Source organism: Bos taurus, chromosome 26 (genome assembly GCF_002263795.3).
Source record: "Bos taurus isolate L1 Dominette 01449 registration number 42190680 breed Hereford chromosome 26, ARS-UCD2.0, whole genome shotgun sequence".
In the NCBI taxonomy this organism is placed as follows: domain Eukaryota; kingdom Metazoa; phylum Chordata; class Mammalia; order Artiodactyla; family Bovidae; genus Bos; species Bos taurus.
In genome coordinates this window covers 21,363,365-21,385,846 of record NC_037353.1, presented here as the reverse complement: position 1 = coordinate 21,385,846, position 22,482 = coordinate 21,363,365, and the positions used below count along the sequence as shown (strand labels likewise).

Below are 22,482 nucleotides of genomic sequence, written 5' to 3'. Positions count from 1 at the left end.
ACTTGCTCATTTTCTCTCCCTCCCTCCCCAACCTTCCTCTCTCTTTTCTACTTTGAAATAATTATAGATTCACAAGAAGGCACAATGAAATGTACTGGGAAGTCTCATGCATACCAGACCCACCACATCCCATGTCAGTATCTCAGATGACCACAATACAATAGCAAGACCAGGAAATTGACAGTATTATCCACAGATTTCACTGGTTTTACATGTCCTCATATGTGTCTGTGTGTGTATAACTATGTAAGAATTTTTTTTTTCATCTTTTTAATAGTCCTTCACAGAGCAACAAAAAAAATTAATTTTATAAGGTCCAATTTGTAAAGTTTTCCTTCTGTGGTTCATGCTTTTCATGTTAAGTCAAAGAACTGTTAGCCTAGTACAAGGTCCCCTAAATTTCCTACTGTTTTTTTCTAGAAGTAGTTTTAAGTCCATGTTCCACTTTGGATTAATTTTTGTGTAAGTGTGAAATTTGAGTCAAGGTTTATTTTTTTGCCAGTGGATATCCAGAATCATTTATTAAAAAGGCTGTCCCTCTTCCTTTTTTTCCCAGATTACATGCCTTTAATTTCTCTTGCCTTTTTGTAGTATTAAAATGAGAATGGTGAGTGTGAACACCTTAACCTTGTTTCCAGTCTTAGAGGGAGAACATTCAGTCTTCCAGAACCAAGAATAATGGTAGCTCTAGGTTTTTGTAGATGCTCTTTGTGAAGCTAAGGAAATTCCTTCTTTTCCTGGTGTGCTGAGTCATGAATCAGTGCTGAATTTTGTCAGATGTTTTTTCTGCATCATTTTGTATGATCAAATGATTTTTCTTCTGATATGGTGGATTGTGTTGATTGATTTTTAAATACATCATGATACACGTCCCATGACCAGGAATAAATCCTATTTGGTTGTGGTATATTATTTTTATATACATTGCTGGATTTGACTTACTAAAATTTTGCTGAGGATTTTTGTGCCTAAGATTTTTGTGCCTAAGTTTATGAGAAATATTGATCTGTAGTTTTATTTTGTGGTGTTGGTATCAGGGTAGTACTGACCTCATAAAGTAAATTAGGAAATGGTCCTTCTATATTCTAGAAGAGATTATGGAACCTTCGTGTCAATTGTTTGAGTGTTTGGTAAAATTTCTCCAGTGAAACTATCTAGGTCTACCTAGAAACTTTTGGGGGAAGGGGGTGGGAGGAGGTTTTTAATTACAAGTTTAATTCCTTGAATAGTTATAGAACATTCAGGTTTTTGGTTTAATTTTGGCAGAGTTTTGGTAGTTTGTGGTTCTTGAGGAATTGGTCCATTTTTCTAAGTTGTCAAATTATTTGTAAAGTTATTTGTAACATTCCTTATCATCTCTTTCATGGATTCAGGGTCTGTTGGAGTATTCTCTGCTTCATCCTCTATCTTGATGAATTGTGTCTTCTCTATCTTTGTCAGTCTTTATAAAGATTTATCCATTTTGTTGATTTTTAAAAAAAAATTAGCCTTTGGTTTCATTTTCCCTGTTGTTTTTCCATTTTCAGTTACTTAGTACTTTCTTTTCCCTTCCAAGATGCTGATCCTTTTTTCTCTTCCTACAGGTTCCAATTCTACCTCCAAGGCCAAGGATTTTTACACCTCAGTCATCACTAATGATGCCCTTGACACCTTCCCATCCTAGCCCTTATCAGGGCTCCAGAATGCAGAATACAAGTGACTACAGGCCATCTGGGGTCCAGGAAGCACAGCCTTTGCCTCTGGGCCCTGGGGTAAGGCCTGGTGAGTGACCAACTGAGTGGAGATCTGGCTAGACAGAGTGCAGAGAAAAATAGCTGGCATGGCTAGCATGGATTTGGGAAGTAATATGTCCATATAGTGGAAAATCCCATGGATGGAGGAGCCTGGTGGACTATAGTCCATGGGGTCGCTAAGAGTCAGACACGACTGAGCGACTTCACTTTCACTTTTCACTTTCATGCATTGGAGAAGGAAATGGCAACCCACTCCAGTGTTCTTGCCTGGAGAATCCCACGGAGAGGGGAGCCTGGTAGGCTGCTGTCTATGGGGTCACACAGGGTCGGACACGACTAAAGCGACTTAGCAGCAGCAACAGCAGCATGTCCATATAGTGGGAGGAGCTTGGAGTCTGAATTCTTAATACTGTCAGTACTTGGCTTTGTACTTTGGGCATTATACCTAGCCACTTTGTTTCTTTTGAAAATTGAGAGTGATTGTTATATTGTTCATTTCAACCCCACAGGATTGTTTTGAGGGTCAAATAAGGAATATAGTTAAAAATAGTTTGTAAATGGTAGATTTCCATACACTTATATTATTAATTATTATTACAGTTTCTTTTTTTTAATTCCTCCATGATTCCTCTCTGATGTGGTCTGAATCTCCTCTCTGTCCCATTTCAGCTTTATCTCAGCCTCAGCTGTTAGGAGGGCAAAGGGCACAAGCTCCTAACCCCGTGGGATTCCCTGGAACATGGCCTCTCCTGGCTCCACCCATGGCACCCCCAAACATTATGCAGCCTGGCTCTGTCCCCCTGCCTAGGGCTCCTCCAGTGCACCCTCTGTTTCCTGTGAGAGCACCAGGCTTCAGCCCTATGAGCTCCCAGCCACCAGCCCCTCCTGTCAGCTTCCCTGCGGCCCACCCTCCAGGAGGGCCAGGTACTCCATGCGCTGGTGTCCTCCCGACCACTGGCATCTTGATTCCTCACCCAGGTCAGTCTTCTCCCATGGCCTCCCTCTCCTCCCCTCCCCACTACCACCTTGGGAGTCTCTTTCCTCAAGCCAGTGAACTAGGATTAGGAATGTCAACTGAGAGTGTGGCTGGTCTGCAGAGGGTGTGTGTGGAAGACTCCAACTAAAACAATTTTACTGATCTTCAGACCAAAAATTTCAGTGTTTCTGGTCATGCCCCTAAATACCCCTGTGTTTATACTATGCAGGACCTCAGGATTCCTTGAAAAATGCTCCAGTGCCCAAGGGAAACCTCCAGAGGAAAAAGGTGAATACATCTCTCCCCACTCAACCCTCATACATTCACCAATGAGCCACGCTCTAGTTCCTTACAGAAGCAGCCTGGTCCTTCCCATGCTCAGACGGGCACTCTGTCCCCTCTCTCTCCCCACTTACTCTTCTCCCCTCAGCCACCTCCTCTTCCTTCTTATTCACCATCTCCTGACTTCTAGGTTCCCCACTCACAGTTCTGTGCCCTTGTTCATTCATAGTTTCTGCCACTCCCTCAAAGCAGGGTGGAAGGGGTCTTTCAGCTTAGACTCATGTGCCTTTCTTTTCTCTCTCTTTAGTTGCCAGAGACATTTATGCCCCCAGCACCAATTACTGCTCCAGTTATGTGCCTCACCCCTGAGCCTCGAGGGGTCCTTTCCTCACAACCTGCTGTCCCCAGTGTGAGTCATGCTCCCCCCGGAGCCCCACGAGAACTCAGCCGGCAGATGACAGGAATGATGTTTTCCTTCCCCTCGGAAACCTTCTTTTCTTGGGTGTAGAAAAGGAGGGAGCATGAAGGATGGCTTCATTCCTCAAGTTGGAGGCAGACTCTGGGCTGAAAGAGATGGGATGGGGGGCGGATACCAAGTGTCCCTACTACAGAGAAGGGGGATGGCCCTCCCCATCTCTGCTCCAGTGGGAGCAGCATGACCCCAAGTCACAGAGGACTAGTCCTGAGGGGAGCCATAAGCAGGACAGCTTGCCTATCTCTCCTGTCTCCCTGCTCCCTCCTCAGCAATGTCAGCAGCCACTGGACAAGATCAACAGGAAGGAGCTTCCCCCTGAACACCAGTCTTTGAAGATCAGCTTTGAGGCACTTCTGCAGCGCTGCTCCCTATCTGCCACTGATTTAGTGAGTCTAAACCTTCCGCATGATGCTCCCTTCCGACCCCAGCTGGTCCCAGGATCCCTTAACTGTAAGACCAGCTCCTTGTGTGAATCTTCTTACCGTCTCTGGACATGCTGTCTGTAGCTTATACTTATTTGATATTGTCGGTGTGGAGTTGGGGAAGACTTGTCTGGTCTGGAGTTTAGCTCCTTGATAGCAGGACCCAACAGCACTGAGACTTAGCTCTTGGAAAGGCAGCAGGGAGTACTAGAAGGAGGGTGAGATCAGTAGTGAGGAGACGTGCCATTCATTCTTTGCTGAGTCAGCTAGAGCAAGTCACTTACCCTCTTCAGGCCTCCATTTGTCCTCTGTCAAATGAAAGAAAGAGCATTGAGTCATTCTAGCTCTAAGGTACCATGATTCTTTACAGTCCTGTGTAGTATTAGGCTTAGGGGCTGGAATTAGAATCCATTTCCCTCCCTGCAGAAGACAAAACGGAAGCTAGATGAAGCTGCGCAACGTCTAGAATGTCTGTATGACAAGCTCTGCGAGGGGACAGTAAGTACACTCAGTGGTTCTCATCTGCCTCCTGCTTTTCCACCCTCACCCCTGGCCAAAGGGCACGCAGTGTCCCTTCCCATAAGCCTCACTGACCCTGGGTTCCCTACAGAATATAGACATGTTGCCTGGACTGGGCTCCAGAACTCCAGAAGGGAGTCATCGCTTCTCCCTTCCATGCCTCCAGGGTAGGGGTGGAGTTGGGCTTACTAACTCTGGGCCAATCCTTCCACAGCTCTCGCCTCCTGTGCTGGCCGGGCTCCATGAGATTGCCCGATGTGTGGACGCAGGAAGCCCTGAGCAGGGCCTTGCGATGCATGCCCAGGTGGTGGGCTGCAGCAGCTTCAGTGAGGTCTCCAGCTTCATGCCTGTCCTGAAGTCTGTCCTCACCATTGCTCATAAGCTGCGCGTCTAAACCAGGCAGCTCCGCCTGCCAGGAGACCACTTTTATTGTTACTTAATTCCTTCCTGCAGGAAGGGAATTTTGGAACAGATTGTTTGTTTTTCCCAGCCTTCCTCCCTTGCTGCCAGGTATATGATGCTGTAGACTTGGCTCCGAACCAGCAGAGTGCCTGCTCTCTACCCCTTTATGCCTGGCCCTCTGGGATCTGCCCAGAGCTCGGTCAGCCTGTTCTCCTTCACTTTCCCTAAAACTATCCTCCAACAGGGGCTGGCACAGTGTGCCTTCTCCCCCAGGGGTATTCTGTCCAGGTGGTTTCTGAGAGGGTGAGCAGGATCACTTTTTCAAGTCTACCTCTGCTGAACCCATCATGTGGGTCTTTTGTCTTTCCCCTTCTGTGGGTTATGAGCCTGACTTTACCTTCTCCTTGCCTCTGACTTCATGTTTCCATACTTCTCTGAGCCCCAGAGACTGGGGTAGAGTTGACTGCTACTCAGCCTTTCAACAAATCCTAGACATGAGTGATGGGTGCTGAGCAGAACCAAGAGAAAGAAATCAGGCCCTTTTAAGAAGGGACTTCTCTGCCAGCATTGTTAAGGGTGAACTAGGTGAGGTGGAGGGTGGAAGGGGGTGCACTGCCTTTTGCTGAGAGTTGTCTTAAGCTATGGGATAGGAGCAGAGGGACCACTGCCCATTGGGAGCAGCCCCTGACTCAGCCTGCCTGAGTCCTGGCCCAGGCAAGATATAGACCCATTCATTCTTTGGTTAGAAGCCTGGTTCTGAATAGGAGCCATATTAATGAAAGACTCTTCTGGCACTCTTCTTCAAGACTTGGAGGCCCTTCTTCCCCACCCCCACACATCTCAGGGCTGCCTTCTCTCTCTGGCTGCACTTTCATGGTTGGACTCTGCACTGAAGCCCTGATGTACTTTATGTGCAATAAAGCTGCTTTAGTTTGGTTTCCTCAGTCATCTCCCAATTTTTATCTTCTCTGGGTCCTAGTTTGCTCTTATCTGTCTTCCCAGTCCTTTGTTCTGGCTCCCTGTACCTCAGTAAGGCAAGGGAGAGGCTTGGGGACAGATAGGAAGTCAGGAGAGTTGAAGAAAGGAGGTGGCACTGAATTAAGCGCTCTCCTTGCAGCATTTATGGCCACTCGGAGAGGTGTGTGTGTGTGTGTGTGGTGTGTGTGCGCATGTGTCTCCATCCATGCCTAACATTCAGCTCCAGGGTTTTCCCCACATCACTTCGTGTGTGTGTCTCCATCTGTGCCTGACATTCAGTTCCAGGGTTTTCCCCACACCACTGTGTGTGTGTGTATGTGTGTGTGTGTCTCCATCCGTGCCTGACATTCAGCTCCAGGGTTTTCCCCACACCACTTCAGGGCTGAGCTCAGCTACACAAAGGGACCGGGTGTGAAGCCAGGGGTACGATCTCTAATCCTGTTGTAGATCGCATCATGTCTGCGGGCTAGATGTGTGTGTTTGGGAGGAAGGGATTGTTAGGCAGTATTTGTTTGTAAAGCCACTTGCTCTTCAGATAATACTTGCACTAACTTCTATCGATGAAGCAGTGTGAGCCCCAGCAAAGTCCTTTCCCAAAGTGTCTTTGAAGCCAAGAGCCCATTGAAGGGAAGAAAGGCCGGGAGAGGGGATTAGTTTGTTCAGCAGCTGTGAATTTCAGTGGGAGGTTGATGAACTCCGAAGTCTTTGTTTAAATTAAAGGGGGGGAGAAAAAAGCCGCTGCTGGAGCGAGAGCCCCACTTGGGGCCCTGAACTAACACAAGGAGAAGTCTGAGCTGCGGGGAGCTGTGTACTGACTGCGAAGACTTTTCCCAAACACTTTCGGAAAGGTGTTGTGAGAAGGGAAGGGGGCGGAGTGGGGGATTAGCATGTGAAATGAAGTTTTCATTGACTCCGGTGGGGGTAGAAGGCTATTTTAATGGCATTTTGTTCTCTTATTTTCTCTTCTTGAGCTCTTTAGAGATATTGTTTTGCTAAGGCGGGCTTTCTTCCCCCTTCTTTCCAGTCTGCAGATTGCCTCTATGGGAGCCAACATAAATATTTCTCCTCCAGGAATGCGGGTTAATTAAAAGGAAATGAATGAGTGGAAGCATCCAATCCAGACCCACAATAGGCGAGTGCCCTGGCCTGCCCTTCCCTCCCACCACCCCCAGCACCGCCAGCACCGAGCACGACCCTGTCTATGTCTTTGCCCTAACCTGCTGCTAAGGCCAGTTGAGGCTGAGATTCTTTTCAAGGAAAGAAAGCCCTGCCTGTGTGTAGGCTCACAGGCCAGGGACAGGAAGGAGACAGTGTTTTGTCCCCTCCACCCAGCATCCTTGTCACTTCTCAGGACCTCCCTCCGCTTCTGTCCCCTGGCTGAGACAGATGGACTCCTAAGGAGCACACAAGAGGAGGGGAGGGGCCTGGGTTCCAGAACTCACCCCATGGTACCTTACAAGTTGGTGGAACAAGCCAGACATCTTTCTCAGCATCAGTTTAAATCTATAAAACAAAATATTTTTCACTCGCTGACCTTGAAGTTGTCTTCCCAAGCAGCCAGTCTGGTTGTCCACATTTATAAAGGGGAACACAGTACTGGCGATTGATTATAAGAGAGAACTTAAACTCCATGAATGCAGGAGGTCAGTATGTTGTTCACCACTGTATTTCTACTGTGGTGTTTGTTGAATGAATAAATGAATCCGTGGATAATGTAAGGGGCAGGGGGAAAGCCATCCAGATCTAAGGTAGCTCAGTATTGTTTTCTTTATAGACACAAATGAATGTGATGTCAATCATAGCCATTTGGGAATGTAAAACAATAACCTGTGAAAGAACTTTCTGGCAGCATGACATGTTTCAAATACCGACCTGGAGTTGTCACACATGAAGCACAATAGTTCTCCTACTAGTATGCTGAGAGACCTCCTGGGGAATGTCACTTTCCTTTATAAGGTTTTACTTTTATATTTTCTATACTGTCAAGCAATTCTGCCAAGTGGGACAGCCAAGTTAGTGCATGCTGCTGCTTGATTAGGGACAAAGGGCTAGTTGGGAGATCCAGGAGGCCCAGATCAAAGCTGAGGAAAGGCGCAAAAGGCCTTTGCTGATAGAACTGGAAGTGAAGCACTCCAACACCCTGAAGGGCAGCATGTACCCTGTAAGGAGGGAAGGTGAGCCTCTCTACTCAGTAGGTGTTAGTGGGACCAGAAGACGTGTAGGGTGAGGCCAGGGGTTTGAGGTCTGCCCTTGCTGTTGTCTCAGTTTGGAGCATGGGAGCCATTCTGCGCTCAGTGATCTGGAGCTACTCTTCCTCGGTGCTCTCCTCTACAAGAGATGAGATGAAGTCTTCTAGCATTTGGCCCATTCTGCTCCAGAGGGTTGCCTGGCACCCAGATCCAGGACCAGCCTAGGGGAGGGAGATGACTGGGAGGCTCCTTGGGCTGTAGAGGGTCTGTCAGGAGTTAGTTCTCCCCTTCCCGAGCCCCATTCCATCAGCAAGTCCCTGCTGTACTGCTTCCTTCTGAGAAGAGAATGAGAAGCACCACAAGTAGCAGGGTCTTAGCCACTGAGTGACTGTATCCGTGGAAGATTTATGGGCATGATTTCCTAATACTTGGCAGATGAACCTCAGTCAGGCCAGGATAACTACTTAGGCCATCATGGAAGTGAGGCCCACAGGAGAATAGTATCCAGACAAGGTGGGAGGGAGGAGAGGGCGTAGAGGTTACATCTTCCATGTACCCTTCCCCATAGCCCCAAGAATAAGTTCAATACCTGGAAAAAGAAAAACAGATGTCACAGTGACTGCAATAAATTAAGGTTCAAGGTACTGAACTTCCTATTAACAGTTTCATTGCAGAAAGTTTATATATTGAAGGAAAGTATCCAATTTCTGAATCCTGCCTATTTGAGAATCAGGTTGGTGAAAAGGAGAGATCCCAGCTTCTCATTCCTCATGACCTGTCTTCAGAGGTGCAAACCAGGGTCTGAAGGGAAATTAGCTTTATTTATCTCAGTCTTGGCTCAGGGGAATAAGACCCTTTGGGGAAGAGTAGAGGTAAAGTTGGTTGCTAGGAGAATGTAGGTTAGGAGCACAGAGAAGCTTATTTGAAAGGGTAGGAAATAACTGGCACTCTCCCCTTACCTCTTTCCTGGATGTTGTGGGTATGTGTCTGGGGCACCTTGGATGATTGTCTAAGAAGGTTGTTGCCCCACTGGCAAAGTCCATTAGAGACGTGACGGGGGTGAGTGGCACCCTTGGTTTTCATCAAGTCAGCACTCAAGCGTTATCACTTCCTCCATCTTCAACTTCCACCTCTAGGAACCAACCCCTAAAAACATGCTTTTTCTTGGGTCAGTTTCCGCAGTATCTCTTTCACAGAAAGAAGGAAGGATAAGGGGAGGAAAAGTAGAGATTCTTGGGGAGTCTATGCCAGTGGTTAGGGAATCAGAAGCACAGGAGGGCCTCTGCCCAAGGAAGGTGTGGCTGTGGCAGAGAGCTGACAGCAGAAAATAGCGGAGTAGGGGTAGAGGGGGGAAGATGGGTAAAAAAAAAAAGCCATGCTTTCTCTGGGCCCTGCATATCTCAGAAGGGTTCTTCCAGTTCCTAAGTTCCACAAGCTAGGTCAGGCATTAGGGCAGGTACGACTGGGAGAAGGAACGCCCATTCTCTTCGAAGTCCTGGCAAGATCAATGGCTCAGAGTCTCAGAACAGAGCTGTGTCAGGTCTCAGTGTGGTGGGCGGACGATGCCGACAGCAGAGAAACTTGGAAACAGGTTGGAAAGTGGCGAGCTCCGCAGAGAATGCAGCAGCTCTCCCCTCGGGATCCCTGGCCTTGGTAGTGTGGGGTCCCTATTCCCTAGATTCCTCACTACTGGGGTCTCTAAAAAAAGGCCAAGGACCAACGGGGAAACGAGAAGAGGGAAGAGGAGTCGCTTAGGGTTTTCTCCCAGGTTCGTGCGCCGCGCCCCCACGTGGCCGGTCCGCGCGGCTGCAGAAGTACTTGGTGACTCGCCGGCGGCACTGCTCGCAGCGGACCGCGCAGCACCAGTGAAACTTGCAGTTGCAACTGGACACGGTCTCGGCGCGGCGCTCCTCTACCGCCAGCCCGCAGTCCCCGCAGAGTCGACGGCAGCTGCGGCGCTCCCAGCGGCCCAGGGCCCGGCCGCGCCGCAGGCACTCTCTGCCTTCGGTGCCCAGCAGCCCTAGCGTCTTGTTCTCCAGGCAGTAGTCCGGGGAGTCCTCCAGGTGCACCAGCTCCCGCGTGGAGATGGAGCGAAAGGTGTCAGCGATGGCGCCGCGGCCCGCCGCGCTATTGCCTGCACCCTGCAGCAGGTCCACCTTGAGAGCTGCGTGGTACTTCTCTTTCAGGTGCGCGCCCACCTCTCGGAACTCCGGCAGCTGCAGCCAGCAGGTCTGCGTGGTGCAGCTGCCAGACACCCCGTGGCACTTACACGTGCGTTTCATGGTGCCCTTCACCGCCTGGGGAGAGAGCCAGGAGTGAGCGGGCCAGGGATTGCGCCCCTGGGGAGTCTCGCCCTCTGTCGAGTTGCGAGGCTTCCTGCAAGTCTACCTGGCCAGCCGGCTTGGTACCGCGTTTACCCAGTCAGATAAGACTTGACAGGCTGTCCGCACCTAGGCCTGGCAGTGGATGGAGCAGGTGCCTGATTCCAGGGGCTGCAGGACTCACCTTGCGGCCTGCCTCATTGTTGTGCAGGTTCATGGCTGCCCGAGCATCCTGTCCTGTCTCCAGGGCATCGACGAACTGCTTGGATATTGCCTCTCCGAAGCCCACGTTGTCGCTGCAGCCTCCCCACAGCCAGCCTTGGCCCCCTGGAAAACATAGTGGGCAGAAAGGCCGTTAAGCAGGCCGCAGAGAGCCTCCTGGGCTGCTGGTTCTAAGTGGGTTAGGGGGATTGAGGAAGGATTCAGGTGGGGCTAGTGCCCTCGCTCTAGATTAGTTTCACCCCAGATTTATTTTTGACACCTTTGTACTCCTAACTTCAGCCCATCCCCTGCTCAGGACTCCATGATGTAAGTAGCTACCAGGGGAGGCAGGTGTCTGCTTCCCGGGCTGTGTTTCTGGCCTTTGGGCAGAGTGTACACATGTTCTGCCAGAGGTTGACGTCCAGAAGGCACAAAATAGTGTGGAAAAGGCGAGGAAGGTGCAGACACTGAGGGGGAGAGAGGCCAGTTGAGGTAATATGGAACAGCAGTTGGCAGCTGAGGTGGAGGGCAGAGGCCTGCAGAGGACACTGGAGGTAAACAGGGGAAATGAGATAGGGAAGGGTGTAAGGTAAGGGAGTTAGAGAAGGTGAGGTTTGAGAAAAAAAAAAAAAAGACTGGCACTTTACAGGAACTGATCACCTTTAATGAGGCGAGAATGGGCAGCAGTCAGATTAGTGGGCTGTTGCGCTAAGTCAAGGAGAGTAGGTATATATAGGAAAACATATATATGCGGAGATACATTATTTTGAGGGGGTCTGTTTTTCCTCATGATTATTTTTGACTAGTTAGCTTTCAACAACTGGGGCAAGGAATTCCTGAGACCAGCCAGAGACTGGGATTGGCTGGGAGCTGAACGTAATCTTAATGTCCATTCCTTTCTTCCGGGAAGAAAGTGCTTTATTCTGTATAGAACGGTGGGGAGGACCTGGAGGGGAGTTTTAACTCCAGGCTATTTTGAGCCCTGTAGCTTTCCTTCTTTAGGCACTGTGGAAGGGCCCCCCTCCCATGGTTGAGGGGACTGTTCTTTTATCACTATTGTATTTAAATTAAGGGAACCTCCCAGTGAGAGAAGGGCTCCCAGCTACCTACAGCCGTGTTTGTCACTGTAGCGCTTGGGCTCAAAGTGGTCCACCTTGATTTTCCTCAGATTTAGACGACTACCACCCTTTTTCACTCCACCAAGTACCTGCCAAGCTTTTCATTGCCTAAATGAACTTCATTGGGCTGCCCTACCCACCCCCAAGATCACTACTTACCCAGTTGCCCATTGCGGGAGTCGTCACAGCCACAGTTGTCAAAATCCCCAAGGCTGCAGTTTCTAGTCAGAGTGTACATGACCCCAGCAGAACTGATGGCATGTACAAATGCTGTCTCCCGATTAGCTGACAGGAACCAAAAATTGAGTGAGTTGGAGGAATTACAGCCCCAAAGACATACCTTTAATACCATCATATACCCTCCTCACTGCTCTGTTCTATTGGGTTGGCCCAAAAGTTAGTTCAGGCTTTTCCACAGGATCTTATGGAAAACCCCAACAAACTGTTTGGCGAACCCAATATCTTGCCACCTTTATAATGTACCTTACTCTCTTCCAGGATCTGCTCCAGTCCTGGTCTCACCTCAGCTCTTCTCTCTTCCCATCTTTTCAGGTTACAGATTTTACGACTTAGTGGTTAGAGTATTGTTGATATGGGTGGCATTTAAGTGGGAAAGAGACCAAGAAAGAAATGAGGAAGAATCTGAAGGTCAGATTGTAAAGAACCCATCCCCACTTTCTCTTGGAACATGGAAGTCTGAGAGGCTTCTGAGAGGTGCTAGCTAGTCCTGAATCATTTCCTGGCATGGCCACTTTTTAATCTTCTGTATGGGAATCTGGTCTCCAAGTCAATTCCCATTTGCTCTGTACCTCTCTACTGAGCCTGCTAAAGGAAGAGGCTAAGAGGCATGAAAATATATGACCTCTACTTACCTACCTATTTTGAGGAGGCTAGGAGGCTGCAGATGGTATAGGATTGGGGATGAGATAAGGGCCATTTGTTGAGTAGAGAGGGTGTCAGTAAAGAAAAAGAGGAGCTGGAGCAAAAAACAGAGAAGATACTAGAGAGGGAGATGACCTGAGAGCAGAGACCAACAAAGGTAAAGAGGGGGCTGGATTCCATCCCTGGAGAGTGGGGCCCTAACCTATGGCCAAGGGGTCCAGGGACCTGTGGCTGAAGCTTTCCTTACCACTGCGAAGGCCACCATGGCTGGACAGCTGCAGGGCTCTCTCAGGGCAGTTCCAGCGGTCCCAAGCAAACTGATATTTGCATTCTTCAATTCCACTCTGGGCACCAGCTGCCACGCTGCTGGAGTAGATCAGGTAAGCCTGCAGGGACACAGGGGTCAAACTTCAGACTCACAGCAGCTGAACTTGGTAGGCATTTGCCTTAAAGTGGCTAAGCACATCTTTTCCTGCCCACTTTCCCACTCCTCCAAATTAATTACAGAGTAAGCACTTTCAATATGCTGTCTCATGTAACATCACAAATAACCTTGTGAAATTGGTACCATTTTATAGAACAGAAACCTAAGCTCAGAGAGGTGATGTAAAACAATTTGCTCAAGGTCCCACCACTAGCAAATGGTGGAAGTAGGAATGAAACTGGTGTTTCGTTAGACTCTAGACCTCACTACCTCTATTCACTGTACTCACTTCAAAATGAGACTCAGTTACACGATTTATGAATTTTCAACTGTTCTCATCCTATGAAGAAAACATTTTGTAGCTGGAAATATTCTTAGAGATCATATAGTAGAAAGCCAGCATTTTAAGGATGGAGGACGGCCTGCCCGCTGTGTGCTGAGAAGGATGGCTAACTATAGCCTGACACTACAAAAGAAAACTTTAATTCTGGCCATAAATTCAGAGTCAATATTCCTGAGTTCTTATCCTGGCTCTGACATTAGTTTTCTGTGTGATTTGGGGTGTATCCCTTTCTGTGCCACAGTTTTTCTGCCTAAAAGATACACAGTATAATAAAAGATGTGGATATAATGAAAAGATATTGACATGTATAGTCTTCAGTCAAGAAGCTAAGCTAAGTCCGAAGAAATCAAAGGAATTTTTTTCTTACCTTTGGACCAGTCATCAGGAAATTGTTCACTGACCTAGAAGAGAGAAAAACCACAGAGCGTAATAGAGATACACTGACTCATTTATGATGCCAAGAGTTTTAAGAATTACTTCAGCAAATATATAGGCATACCTCAGCGACATTCCTGGTTTGGTTTCAGACCACTGCAATAAAGCAAATTCTGCAATAAAGCCAATCACATGAATTTTTTGGTTTCCCAGTACATATAAAAGCTATGTTCACACTAGACTGTTGTCTATTAAGTGTACAATAGCATCGTCTTAAAAAAATACAATGTATGTACCCTAATTTTAAAAATACTTTATTTTTTAGTGGACTTTACAACCTTGACATTTGTTTATTTATTTTTGGCTGTGCTGGGTCTTCGTTGCTGCATGCAGACTTTCTCTAGTTGTTGGGGGACGGGCCACTCTTCACTGTGGAGTGTGGGCTTCTCATTGCCACCGCTTCTGTTGTTGCAGGGCACAGGCTCTGCAGCGCTGACTTAGTAGTTATGGTGACCAGGCTTAGTTGCCCCATGGCATGTGGAATCTTCCCGAGCAGAGACGGAACACAAGTCCCCTGCAGGTGGATTCTTAACCCCTGGCCCACCAGGGAACTTCTTTAAAAAAAAAATAGCTTATTGTTAAAAGTGCTAACCATCCCCTGAGGCTTCCTGAGTCAATCTTTTTGCTGGTAGAGGGTCTTGCGTTGATGTTGATGTCTGCTGACTGACCGGGGTGGTGGTTGCTGAAGGCTGGAGTAGATATGGCAATTTCTTAAAATAAGACAATAAATTTCACCATATTGATTGGTTCTTCCTTTCATGAATGATTCCTCTGTAGTATGCAGTGCTGTTTGATAGCATTTTGCCCAGAGTAGAACTTCTTTCAAAATTGGAGTCAATCCTCTCAAATAGTGCCACTGTTTTATCAACTAAGTTTATGTAATATTCTAAGTACTTTGTTGTCATTTCAACAATCTTTACAGCCTCTTCACCATGGGTAGAGTTCATCTCAAGAAACTATTTTCTTTGTTCATCTGTAAGAAGCAACTTCTCATCCATTCAAGTTTTATCATGAAATTGTAACAGTTCAGTCACATCTTCAGACTCTGCTTCTAATTCTAGTTCTCTTTCCACCTGCAGTTATTTCCTCCACTGAAATCTTGAACGTCACAAAATCATCCATGAGGATTGAAATCAACTTATTCCAAACCCCTGTTAAACTTGATGTTTTGACATCTTCCCATGAATCCTGAATGTTCTTAGTTATCTAGAATGGTGCAGCCTTTTCAGAAGGTTCTCAATTAACTTTGTACAGAGGACTCATTCATGGCAGTTATAGCCTTAAAAAATGTATTTCTTAAATAATAAGACTTGAAAGTCAAAATTATTCCTTGAGTCATGGACTGCAGAATGAATGTTGTGTTAGCAGGCATGAAAAATAGCATTAATCTCACTGTACATCTCCATCAGAGTTCTCAGGTGTACTGTCAGTGAGCAGTCATATTTTGAACCAAATCTTTTTTTTCTGAGCAGTAATTCTCAATATTGGGCTTCAAATATTCAGTAAACCATGTTGTAAACAGATGTGCTGTGATCCAGGCTTTGTTGTTCCATTTATAGAGCAGAATTAGCATAATTCTTAAGGGCCCTGGAATTTTCAAAAGGGTAAATGAACATTGACTTCAGTCTATATCACGAGCTGCCTTAGTCCCTAACAAGAGTCAATCTGTCTTTTGAAGTTCTGAAACTGGCCATTGACTTTTCCTCTCTAGCTGTGAAAGTCCTAGATGGCATCTTCTTTCACTAGAAGGCTGTTTCATCTACATTGAAAATCTGTTGTTTAATTTAGCCTCCTTCATTAATTATTTTGACTAGATCTGGAATCTGGATAATTTGCTGCAGATTTACATCAGCATTTGCTGTCTGCCCTTGCATTTTTATATTATGGAGATGGCTTCTTTTCCGTAAGCCTCATGAACCAATCTCTGATAGCTTCAAACATCTCTTTTGCATCTTCCTCACCTCTCTCAGGCTTTACAGGATTAAAAAGAGTTAGGTCCTTGCTTCGGGTTAGGCTTTGGCTTAAGGGAATGTTGTGGCTGGTTTGGTCTTCTATCCAGACCACTAATACTAATCCTGTCTCCATATAGACTGTTTAATTTATCATTCTTTTTTTGGGGGGGGGGCTGTGTTGGGTCCTCATTGCTGTGCAGGCTTTTCTCTAGTTGTAGAGAGCGGGGGCCATTCTCTCGGTGCTGGGTGCAGGCTTCTCCTGCTGTGGAGCACAGTCTCTAAGGTGTGTGTGGACTTCAGTAGTTGCAACACAGGAGCTCACTAGTTGTGGCTTCCAGGTTCTAGAGCGCAGGCTCAGTAGTTGTGGTGCACAGGCTTAGTTGCTACATGGCATGTGGGATCTTCCTGGATCAGTGATCGAACCTGTGTCTCCTGCATTGATTGGCAGGCAGATTCTTCACCACTGAGCCACCAAGGAAGCCCCTCACTTATCATTCTTGTTGATAAGAATGATTCTTGTGTTCACTGGAGCAGCACTTTAAATTTCCTTAAGAACTTTTCCTTTGCATTCACAATGTTTGGGAAAGAAGCCTAACTTCCTCTCTAAACTTAATAATTTATAGCTTTTGATTTAGAGTGAGTGATTCATGTTTTCACTGGAACACTTAGAGATCATTGTGGTATTTTCAACTGACCTAATGCCAATATTGTTGTGTCAGGGAATAGGGAAGCCCTAGGAGGGGGAGAGATGAGAAGGGCTGGTGGGTAGATCAGTCAGAACCCACACATTTATTGATTAAGTTTGCAGTCTTATATGTCCTTTTAGGGAGTGACATAGAATATAGATTATAGAAGGCATAGTGAGTGTGTAATGTGAGGAGAGCCAAAGAGGAAGGAATTTAAGTGTATATGTGTGCCACCTAGGGACAGTAATATGATTAAAGGAAAGACGCTAACAGACAGTGGAAGATGGAGACGGCTCTACAGAATGTGGTTCAAGCAACATACTACTACTACATGGAGGTGTAAGCTTCCCATTCCCTTTACATACAGTTGCTGATGACATGACCCAGGCTGGTGTCAAAGGGTTTGTGTCTTTCTGGACCCTCTCAGCTCTTCTCAGGCCTTTGTTAAACTCCAGACTTGCATAAATACATATAATATATAAAACTCAGTTGTGTCTGACTCTTTGTGACCTCATGGACTACAACCTAACAGGCTCGTCTGTCCATGGAATTCTCCAGGCAAGAAACCTGGAGTGAGTTGCCATTCTCTTCTCCAGCTGACCCAGGGATTGAACCTGGGTCTCCCACATGGCAGGCAGATTCTTTACTGACTGAGCCACCAGGGAAGTTCCTTTATATATATATATAAAGGAACTAGGGTTTGAGGCACAATTTATTTATTTATTTATGTTTTGGCCATGCTGCATGGCTTACAGGACCTTACTTCCCTGACCAGGGACTGGACCTGGGACCCCTGCAGTGGAAATTCAGAGAGCTAACCACTGGACCACAGGAATTCCCCCAACTATATTCTTGACATCACTTCAGGCTTTAATAGGCAGCTCAAACTTAACATGTCCAAACAGTTTTGATCTTCACTGTCACCATTTCAAATCTGTTCCTCCCATTGTCTTCCTCATCTAGGGAAAGGACAGTTCTTTCTTCCAGCTGCTGGGTGTCATCTTTAACTCCTTCCTTTCTCTCACATCCTGTGTTCAGTCTGTCATCAACTCCTGCCAGCTCCAGTTCAAAATATATCCGGACTCTAACCAGTTCCCAACACCTTCACTGCTGTCACCCTGGTCCAAGCTGTCATTTCTCTTGCCTGGACTGTTGTTATAGCCTGCTAACTGAACCCCTTGGTTCTACCCTTATTCTTCTCATAATCTATGCTCAAAATGATTGATCCCTTTAAAAAGTGATCCATTTAAGGATGGGGAACACGTGTATACCTGTGGCGGATTCATGTTGATATATGGCAAAACCAATACAATATTGTAAAGTTAAAAAAAAAACAAAAAACATAAAAAAAGTGATCCATTTAAAATATAAATCAAATTTTTGCCACTCTGCTCAAAATCCTCTAGTGTTTTGTTTTGATTCTTAAATCTCACATAGAATGATAGCCAAATTCTTACTGTGGTTTATGAGATTCTGTGCAATCTGGTACCCAGTTATGCCTCTGGTCTAATCTCCTGCTACTTTCCCTTCACTTAATCTGCTCCAGCCAGACTGGTCCTCTTGTTCTTCCAGCACAACAGGTACTCTTCAGCCTCTGGGCTATTGCATGGGCTATCTTTCCTGTCTGGAATGCTTTCCCCATATAACCATATAGCTTGTTCCTTCACTTGCACTGGCCTTTTAATCAAACGTGTCATTTTCTCTGAGGCTTTCCTGGATCATCTATTTAAAAACTGCAACTTCTTCCACTCCCTCTCTCTGCTCCATATTTCTCCAGGGCACTTTTCATCATCTAAATGCCGTGTTTTACATCTTTATTTGTATATTCTCCTTCCACTAGATTGTAAGCTTCATTAGGCAAGGGTTTTTTTTTTTTTCCCTCTTGTTTTTTTCTTTTGGTCTGTTTTGTTCACCAGATATTATCCATGCCTTGAACAGTGCCCGAGGATAGTAACCATTTAATAAATATTTGTTGAATGAAAGAACAAAGGAACTCACATTTAGGGGTGGGAGCAGGAAGAAGTATCATCTGAGGAAACTCAGAAGGAACAGCAATCTAGAGAGATGGGGAAAGGAGAGAATCCTTCATTCATGCGCAAGGTCTTACCCCATGAATATGCAATATCTCCCAAATCTTTACCTCCAACCCTGAATTCCATCTTGAGATCCAGAGCTACGTTTTCAAACAAATGCTAGACTTCTCTACTGGGAATGCTTCAGATTGTGAGGGCAATATGTTTATTTTTTTAATTTTTACCATTTAATATGAAAAAGCACACCTTCGAAATAACTTCAATTTAAATATTAACAATGAGAATATCATATGAAGACTCATGGGATGAAGACTCATGGGAAGTTTTAACTCATGGGTTAAAACTTGAGTTTTTTTCTTACAGGGGGAAACACACAGCTATTAGAAAGCACTCTCAAAACAGTATATTCTTCACAGGTTGGGGTGGGATGGGCAGTTGGTACAAGGGACAAGAGAATAGTAGATTATCTGTGAAAAAGTCCTCCTGGAGATTATAATTAGCCTGCCTCCCCATTCTCATGCTGTTTAAAAGTCACTATTATATTAAGAGAAAAACTCTTAAGTTTTTTTTTTTTTAAGAGTTAAAAAAATTTTGCTATGTGTTCTTGAAATCAGCAAAGTGAAGGTAAGAAAAATAGGGAACTAAAATAAAAAAGATAAGAGCAAAAGTTAAAGAATTAGAAGCCAGTTTTATAGGGCTGTCTTTGAAAGATAATAAGACAGCAAATCTCTAGAGCCATCAAGAAAAGAGAAAAACAAATACATACAATTAAGTTGGTGTGTGCAAAGAAAATACTATAAAAGATTTAAATATATCCTATTTTCTTTAAAATTTATTTAAAGTACAGATGATTCTCTAGGAAACTATTATTAAATTTGCCTTATTATTAGGCAGAAAACCTGAGAGAGGAAGTTCTAGAGCCAGAGGGTTGGTGTCTCAGCTCTGCTACCTATTAACTATGTGGCCCTGGGAAAGAGACTAGTCTGTGCTCAGTTAACCTCAACTATAACTGATGGGGTTATGATGTGGCAACTTCAGAGGCTATTGAGATGGTCAGATGAGATAATACTTGTATAGGACATATGACAAATTGGGGGAGATGCTTACAATATATGACACATGAAGAGCTCTTACATATTAAAAAAACATTTTTTTTTTAAAAAGGACATGAACAACATAAATCCCAAAAGAAATAGAAATAGCCAGTAAACAATGGAGGACAGAATATTTAAAAGTTAACTCATCTTCCCTGCCAACTAGCCACTTCTGACCTCACTGTTTCCCACCCCACTACCCCCACCGCCCAGTCTCTCTCAATCCATTCTCGGCATCCAACCAGTTATTAAAACCCGAGTGTATCTTACCTTTGTAATATTTTTCACATACAAGTTCCCTCTTTTCTTTCTCATTGTCTCAGTGACTCTCACTGTTGCAGCCTGAGTTGTGGCCCCCGACCTAAACCACTGTAGAACTCTAGTGATTAACCTCTCTACTTAACAGTTTTTATCCACTTCCTGTCAGGTACGGTTTGAGCTAGATCAATCTTCCGAAAGCCTGATTCCAATGGCATCCTACTCAAGAATCTTTTGTAGTTCTCCAACTCTGGCCACTTAAGGCCCTCCATAATCTGACCCGACATCCCTTTCCAGCCTCATTTCCCATTAAACACCCCTACTTGTCTAGTCCTCTACTCAGGCCTCTGCTGTGCTTAGTTGCTCAGTTCTGTCAGACTCTTTGTGACCCCATGGACTGTAGCCCACCAGGCTCCTCTGTCCATGGGATTCTCCAGGCAAGAATACACGGAGTGGGTTGCCATGCCATCCTCCAGAGGATCTTCCCAACCCAGGGATCAAACCCAAATCTCCTGCATTGCAGGCAGGTTCTTTACTGTCTGAGCCACCAGGAAGCCCCTAGTCAGGCCTAACCAGTTGCTATTCTTGGAAATCCATGCATTCATGCCTCTATGCCTTTGATTATGCTGTTCCATTAATCTTACCTATTCTTAGTATTGTCAGCCAATAGTGCTGGGACAACTGGATAGCCACATACAAAAGAATGAGGTTGGATCTCTACCTCATACCACATAAAAATTAACTAAAAATGAATTATAGACCTAAGTGTGAGAGCTAAAACTACAAAACTCTTAGACAAAAACACAGTTTTAATTTTTCATGACCTGGAATCGGGCAACGGTTTCTTAGATATACCAAAAGCACATGTCACCAAAGAAAACATAGATAAATTAGACTTAATCAAAATTAGAAATTTTTATGCTTCAAAAGACACCATCAAGAAAGTAAAAAGACACCCCATAGAATGGAAGAAAATGTCTGCAAGTCATATATCTAGTTAGACACTACCCAGAACATATAAAGAGCACTTCAACTAAAGAGTGAAAAGGCAAATAGCTCAATCTGAAAATGAGCAAAGGACCTACTGTATGGCACAAGGAACTCTACTCAATGCTCTGTGGTGACCTAAATGGGAAGGAAATCCAAAAAATAAGGAGTTATATGTATACACATAGCTGATTCACTTTGCTCTACACTGGAAACTAACACAACATTGTAAAGCAAGTATACTCTGATAAAATTAATTGAAAGAAAAATGGACAGAGGATCTGAATAAAAATTTCTCCAAAGAAGGTGTACAAATGGCCACTAACTACATGATAAGATGCCAAACATCATTGCACACGTCCTAAGGCACTTCAGTCATGTCTGACTCTTTGCAACATTATGAACAATAGTCTGTTCATGGGATTCTCCAGGCAAGAATATTGAAGTGGGTGCCATGCCCTCCTCCAGGGGATCTTCCCAATCCAGGGATCAAATCCACATCTTCTGTGGCTCTTGCACTGCAGGCAGATTCTTTACTACTGAGCCACCAGGGAAGCCACATTGTTAGTTATCATAAAAATACAAATAAAATACACAACAAGAATTCACACCTACTAAACTAAAAAAACTATAACAAGTATTGTCAAGAATGTGGATAAATCAAAACCATCATACATTGCTGGTGGGATTACAAAATAGTGTAACTACTTTGGAGAATAGTCTGGCAATTCTTCAAAAGGTTAAACATAGAGTGACTATATGACCCTGCAGTTCCACTCCTAGGCATTTACTCAAGAGAATTAAAAGCATGTGTCCAACAAAAACTTGTAATACATGAGTGTTCATAGCAGCATTATTCATGATGGCCCAAAAGTGAAAACAACCCAAATGTCTATCAAGTGATGAATGGGTGAATAAACTGTGGTCTGTTCATACAATGGAATATTATTTGGCCATAAAAAGGAATGGAGTACTAATGCTACATGAATGAACCTTGAAAATATCATTCTAAATGAAAGCCAGACACAAAAGGCCATACATTATATGATTCTTTTTATGCAAATGTCCAGAACAAGCAATTCCATATAAACTTAAAGTAGATTAGTGGTTGCCAAGGACTAAGGAGTGGAAGAATGGGACGTGGCTGCTAATGGATAAAGGATTTCTTTTTAAGGTGATGAAAATGCTCTAAAATAGATTGTGGTGAGGGTTGTACAGATTTTTTAATATCCTGAAACCCATTGATGTGTACGCTTTAAGAGGGTAAATTTTACAATGCATGAATTATATCTCGATTAATATGTAAAAAAGAATAGCAAGGAGAGATAAGAAAGCCTTCCTCAGTGATCAATGCAAAGAAATAGAGGAAAATAATAGAATGGGAAAGACTAGAGATCTCTTCAAGAAAATTACGCTACTCTACACTATGCTAAGTCACTTCAGTTGTGTCCGACTCTGTGTGACCCCATAGATGGTAGCCTACCAGGCTCCCCTGTCCCTGGGATTCTCCAGGCAAGAACACTGGAGTGGGTTGCCATTTCCTTCTCCAACGCATGAAAGTGAAAAGTGAAAGTGAAGTCGCTCAGTCGTGTCCGACTCTTCGAGACCCCATGGACTGCAGCCTACCAGGCTCCTCTGTCCATGGGATTTTCCAGGCAAGAGTACTGGAGTGGGGTGCCATTGCCTTCTCCTCAAGGAAATTAGAGATACCAAAAAACTTTTCATGCAAAGATGGGCACAATAAAGGACAGAAATGGTATGGACCTAACAGA

At 45.0% G+C, this 22,482-nt stretch overlaps 2 protein-coding genes across 17 annotated transcripts in view; one reads left to right on the top strand and one right to left on the bottom strand.

Annotated features, from left to right (window-relative positions):
* The window catches only part of SEC31B (SEC31 homolog B, COPII coat complex component), a 33,804-nt gene extending 26,179 nt beyond the window's left edge, over nucleotides 1-7,625 (top strand). For 7 of the 16 annotated variants that reach the window (XM_059881807.1, XM_010819850.4, XM_015460649.3 and 4 more), the window contains 6 exons: nucleotides 1,584-1,761; nucleotides 2,403-2,711; nucleotides 2,939-2,997; nucleotides 3,299-3,400; nucleotides 3,736-3,852; nucleotides 4,315-4,621. In XM_059881807.1, coding sequence (XP_059737790.1) covers nucleotides 1,584-1,761; nucleotides 2,403-2,711; nucleotides 2,939-2,997; nucleotides 3,299-3,400; nucleotides 3,736-3,852; nucleotides 4,315-4,578 — 1,029 coding nt within the window. In that variant the 3' untranslated portion in view covers nucleotides 4,579-4,621. Of the gene's footprint in view, nucleotides 1-1,583; nucleotides 1,762-2,402; nucleotides 2,712-2,938; nucleotides 2,998-3,298; nucleotides 3,458-3,735; nucleotides 3,853-4,314; nucleotides 5,754-6,811 lie in introns of those variants that run through there. The other 9 variants (XM_059881812.1, XM_010819860.4, XM_015460651.3 and 6 more) reach the window with 8 other exon arrangements.
* A 2,058-nt stretch (nucleotides 7,626-9,683) lies between these two features.
* WNT8B (Wnt family member 8B) lies at nucleotides 9,684-13,775 on the bottom strand. The gene is made up of 6 exons (XM_059881968.1): nucleotides 13,765-13,775; nucleotides 13,633-13,666; nucleotides 12,746-12,884; nucleotides 11,776-11,901; nucleotides 10,482-10,624; nucleotides 9,684-10,273 (listed from the first exon to the last, which is right to left on the bottom strand). The coding sequence occupies exons 1-6, from the start codon at nucleotides 13,773-13,775 to the stop codon at nucleotides 9,728-9,730; spliced, it is 999 nt and encodes a 332-aa protein (XP_059737951.1). The 3' UTR covers nucleotides 9,684-9,727.
* Between the last annotated feature and the right edge of the window lie 8,707 nt (nucleotides 13,776-22,482).

Excerpts from the sequence above, each read along its gene's own strand:
- WNT8B (XM_059881968.1), bottom strand. Across the intron at positions 11,902-12,745 it reads CCATGGTGGCCTTCGCAGTG|CTAATCGGGAGACAGCATTT; the intron begins GTAAGGAAAGCT and ends GGTTCCTGTCAG. Across the intron at positions 10,274-10,481 it reads ACAATGAGGCAGGCCGCAAG|GCGGTGAAGGGCACCATGAA; the intron begins GTGAGTCCTGCA and ends CTCTCTCCCCAG.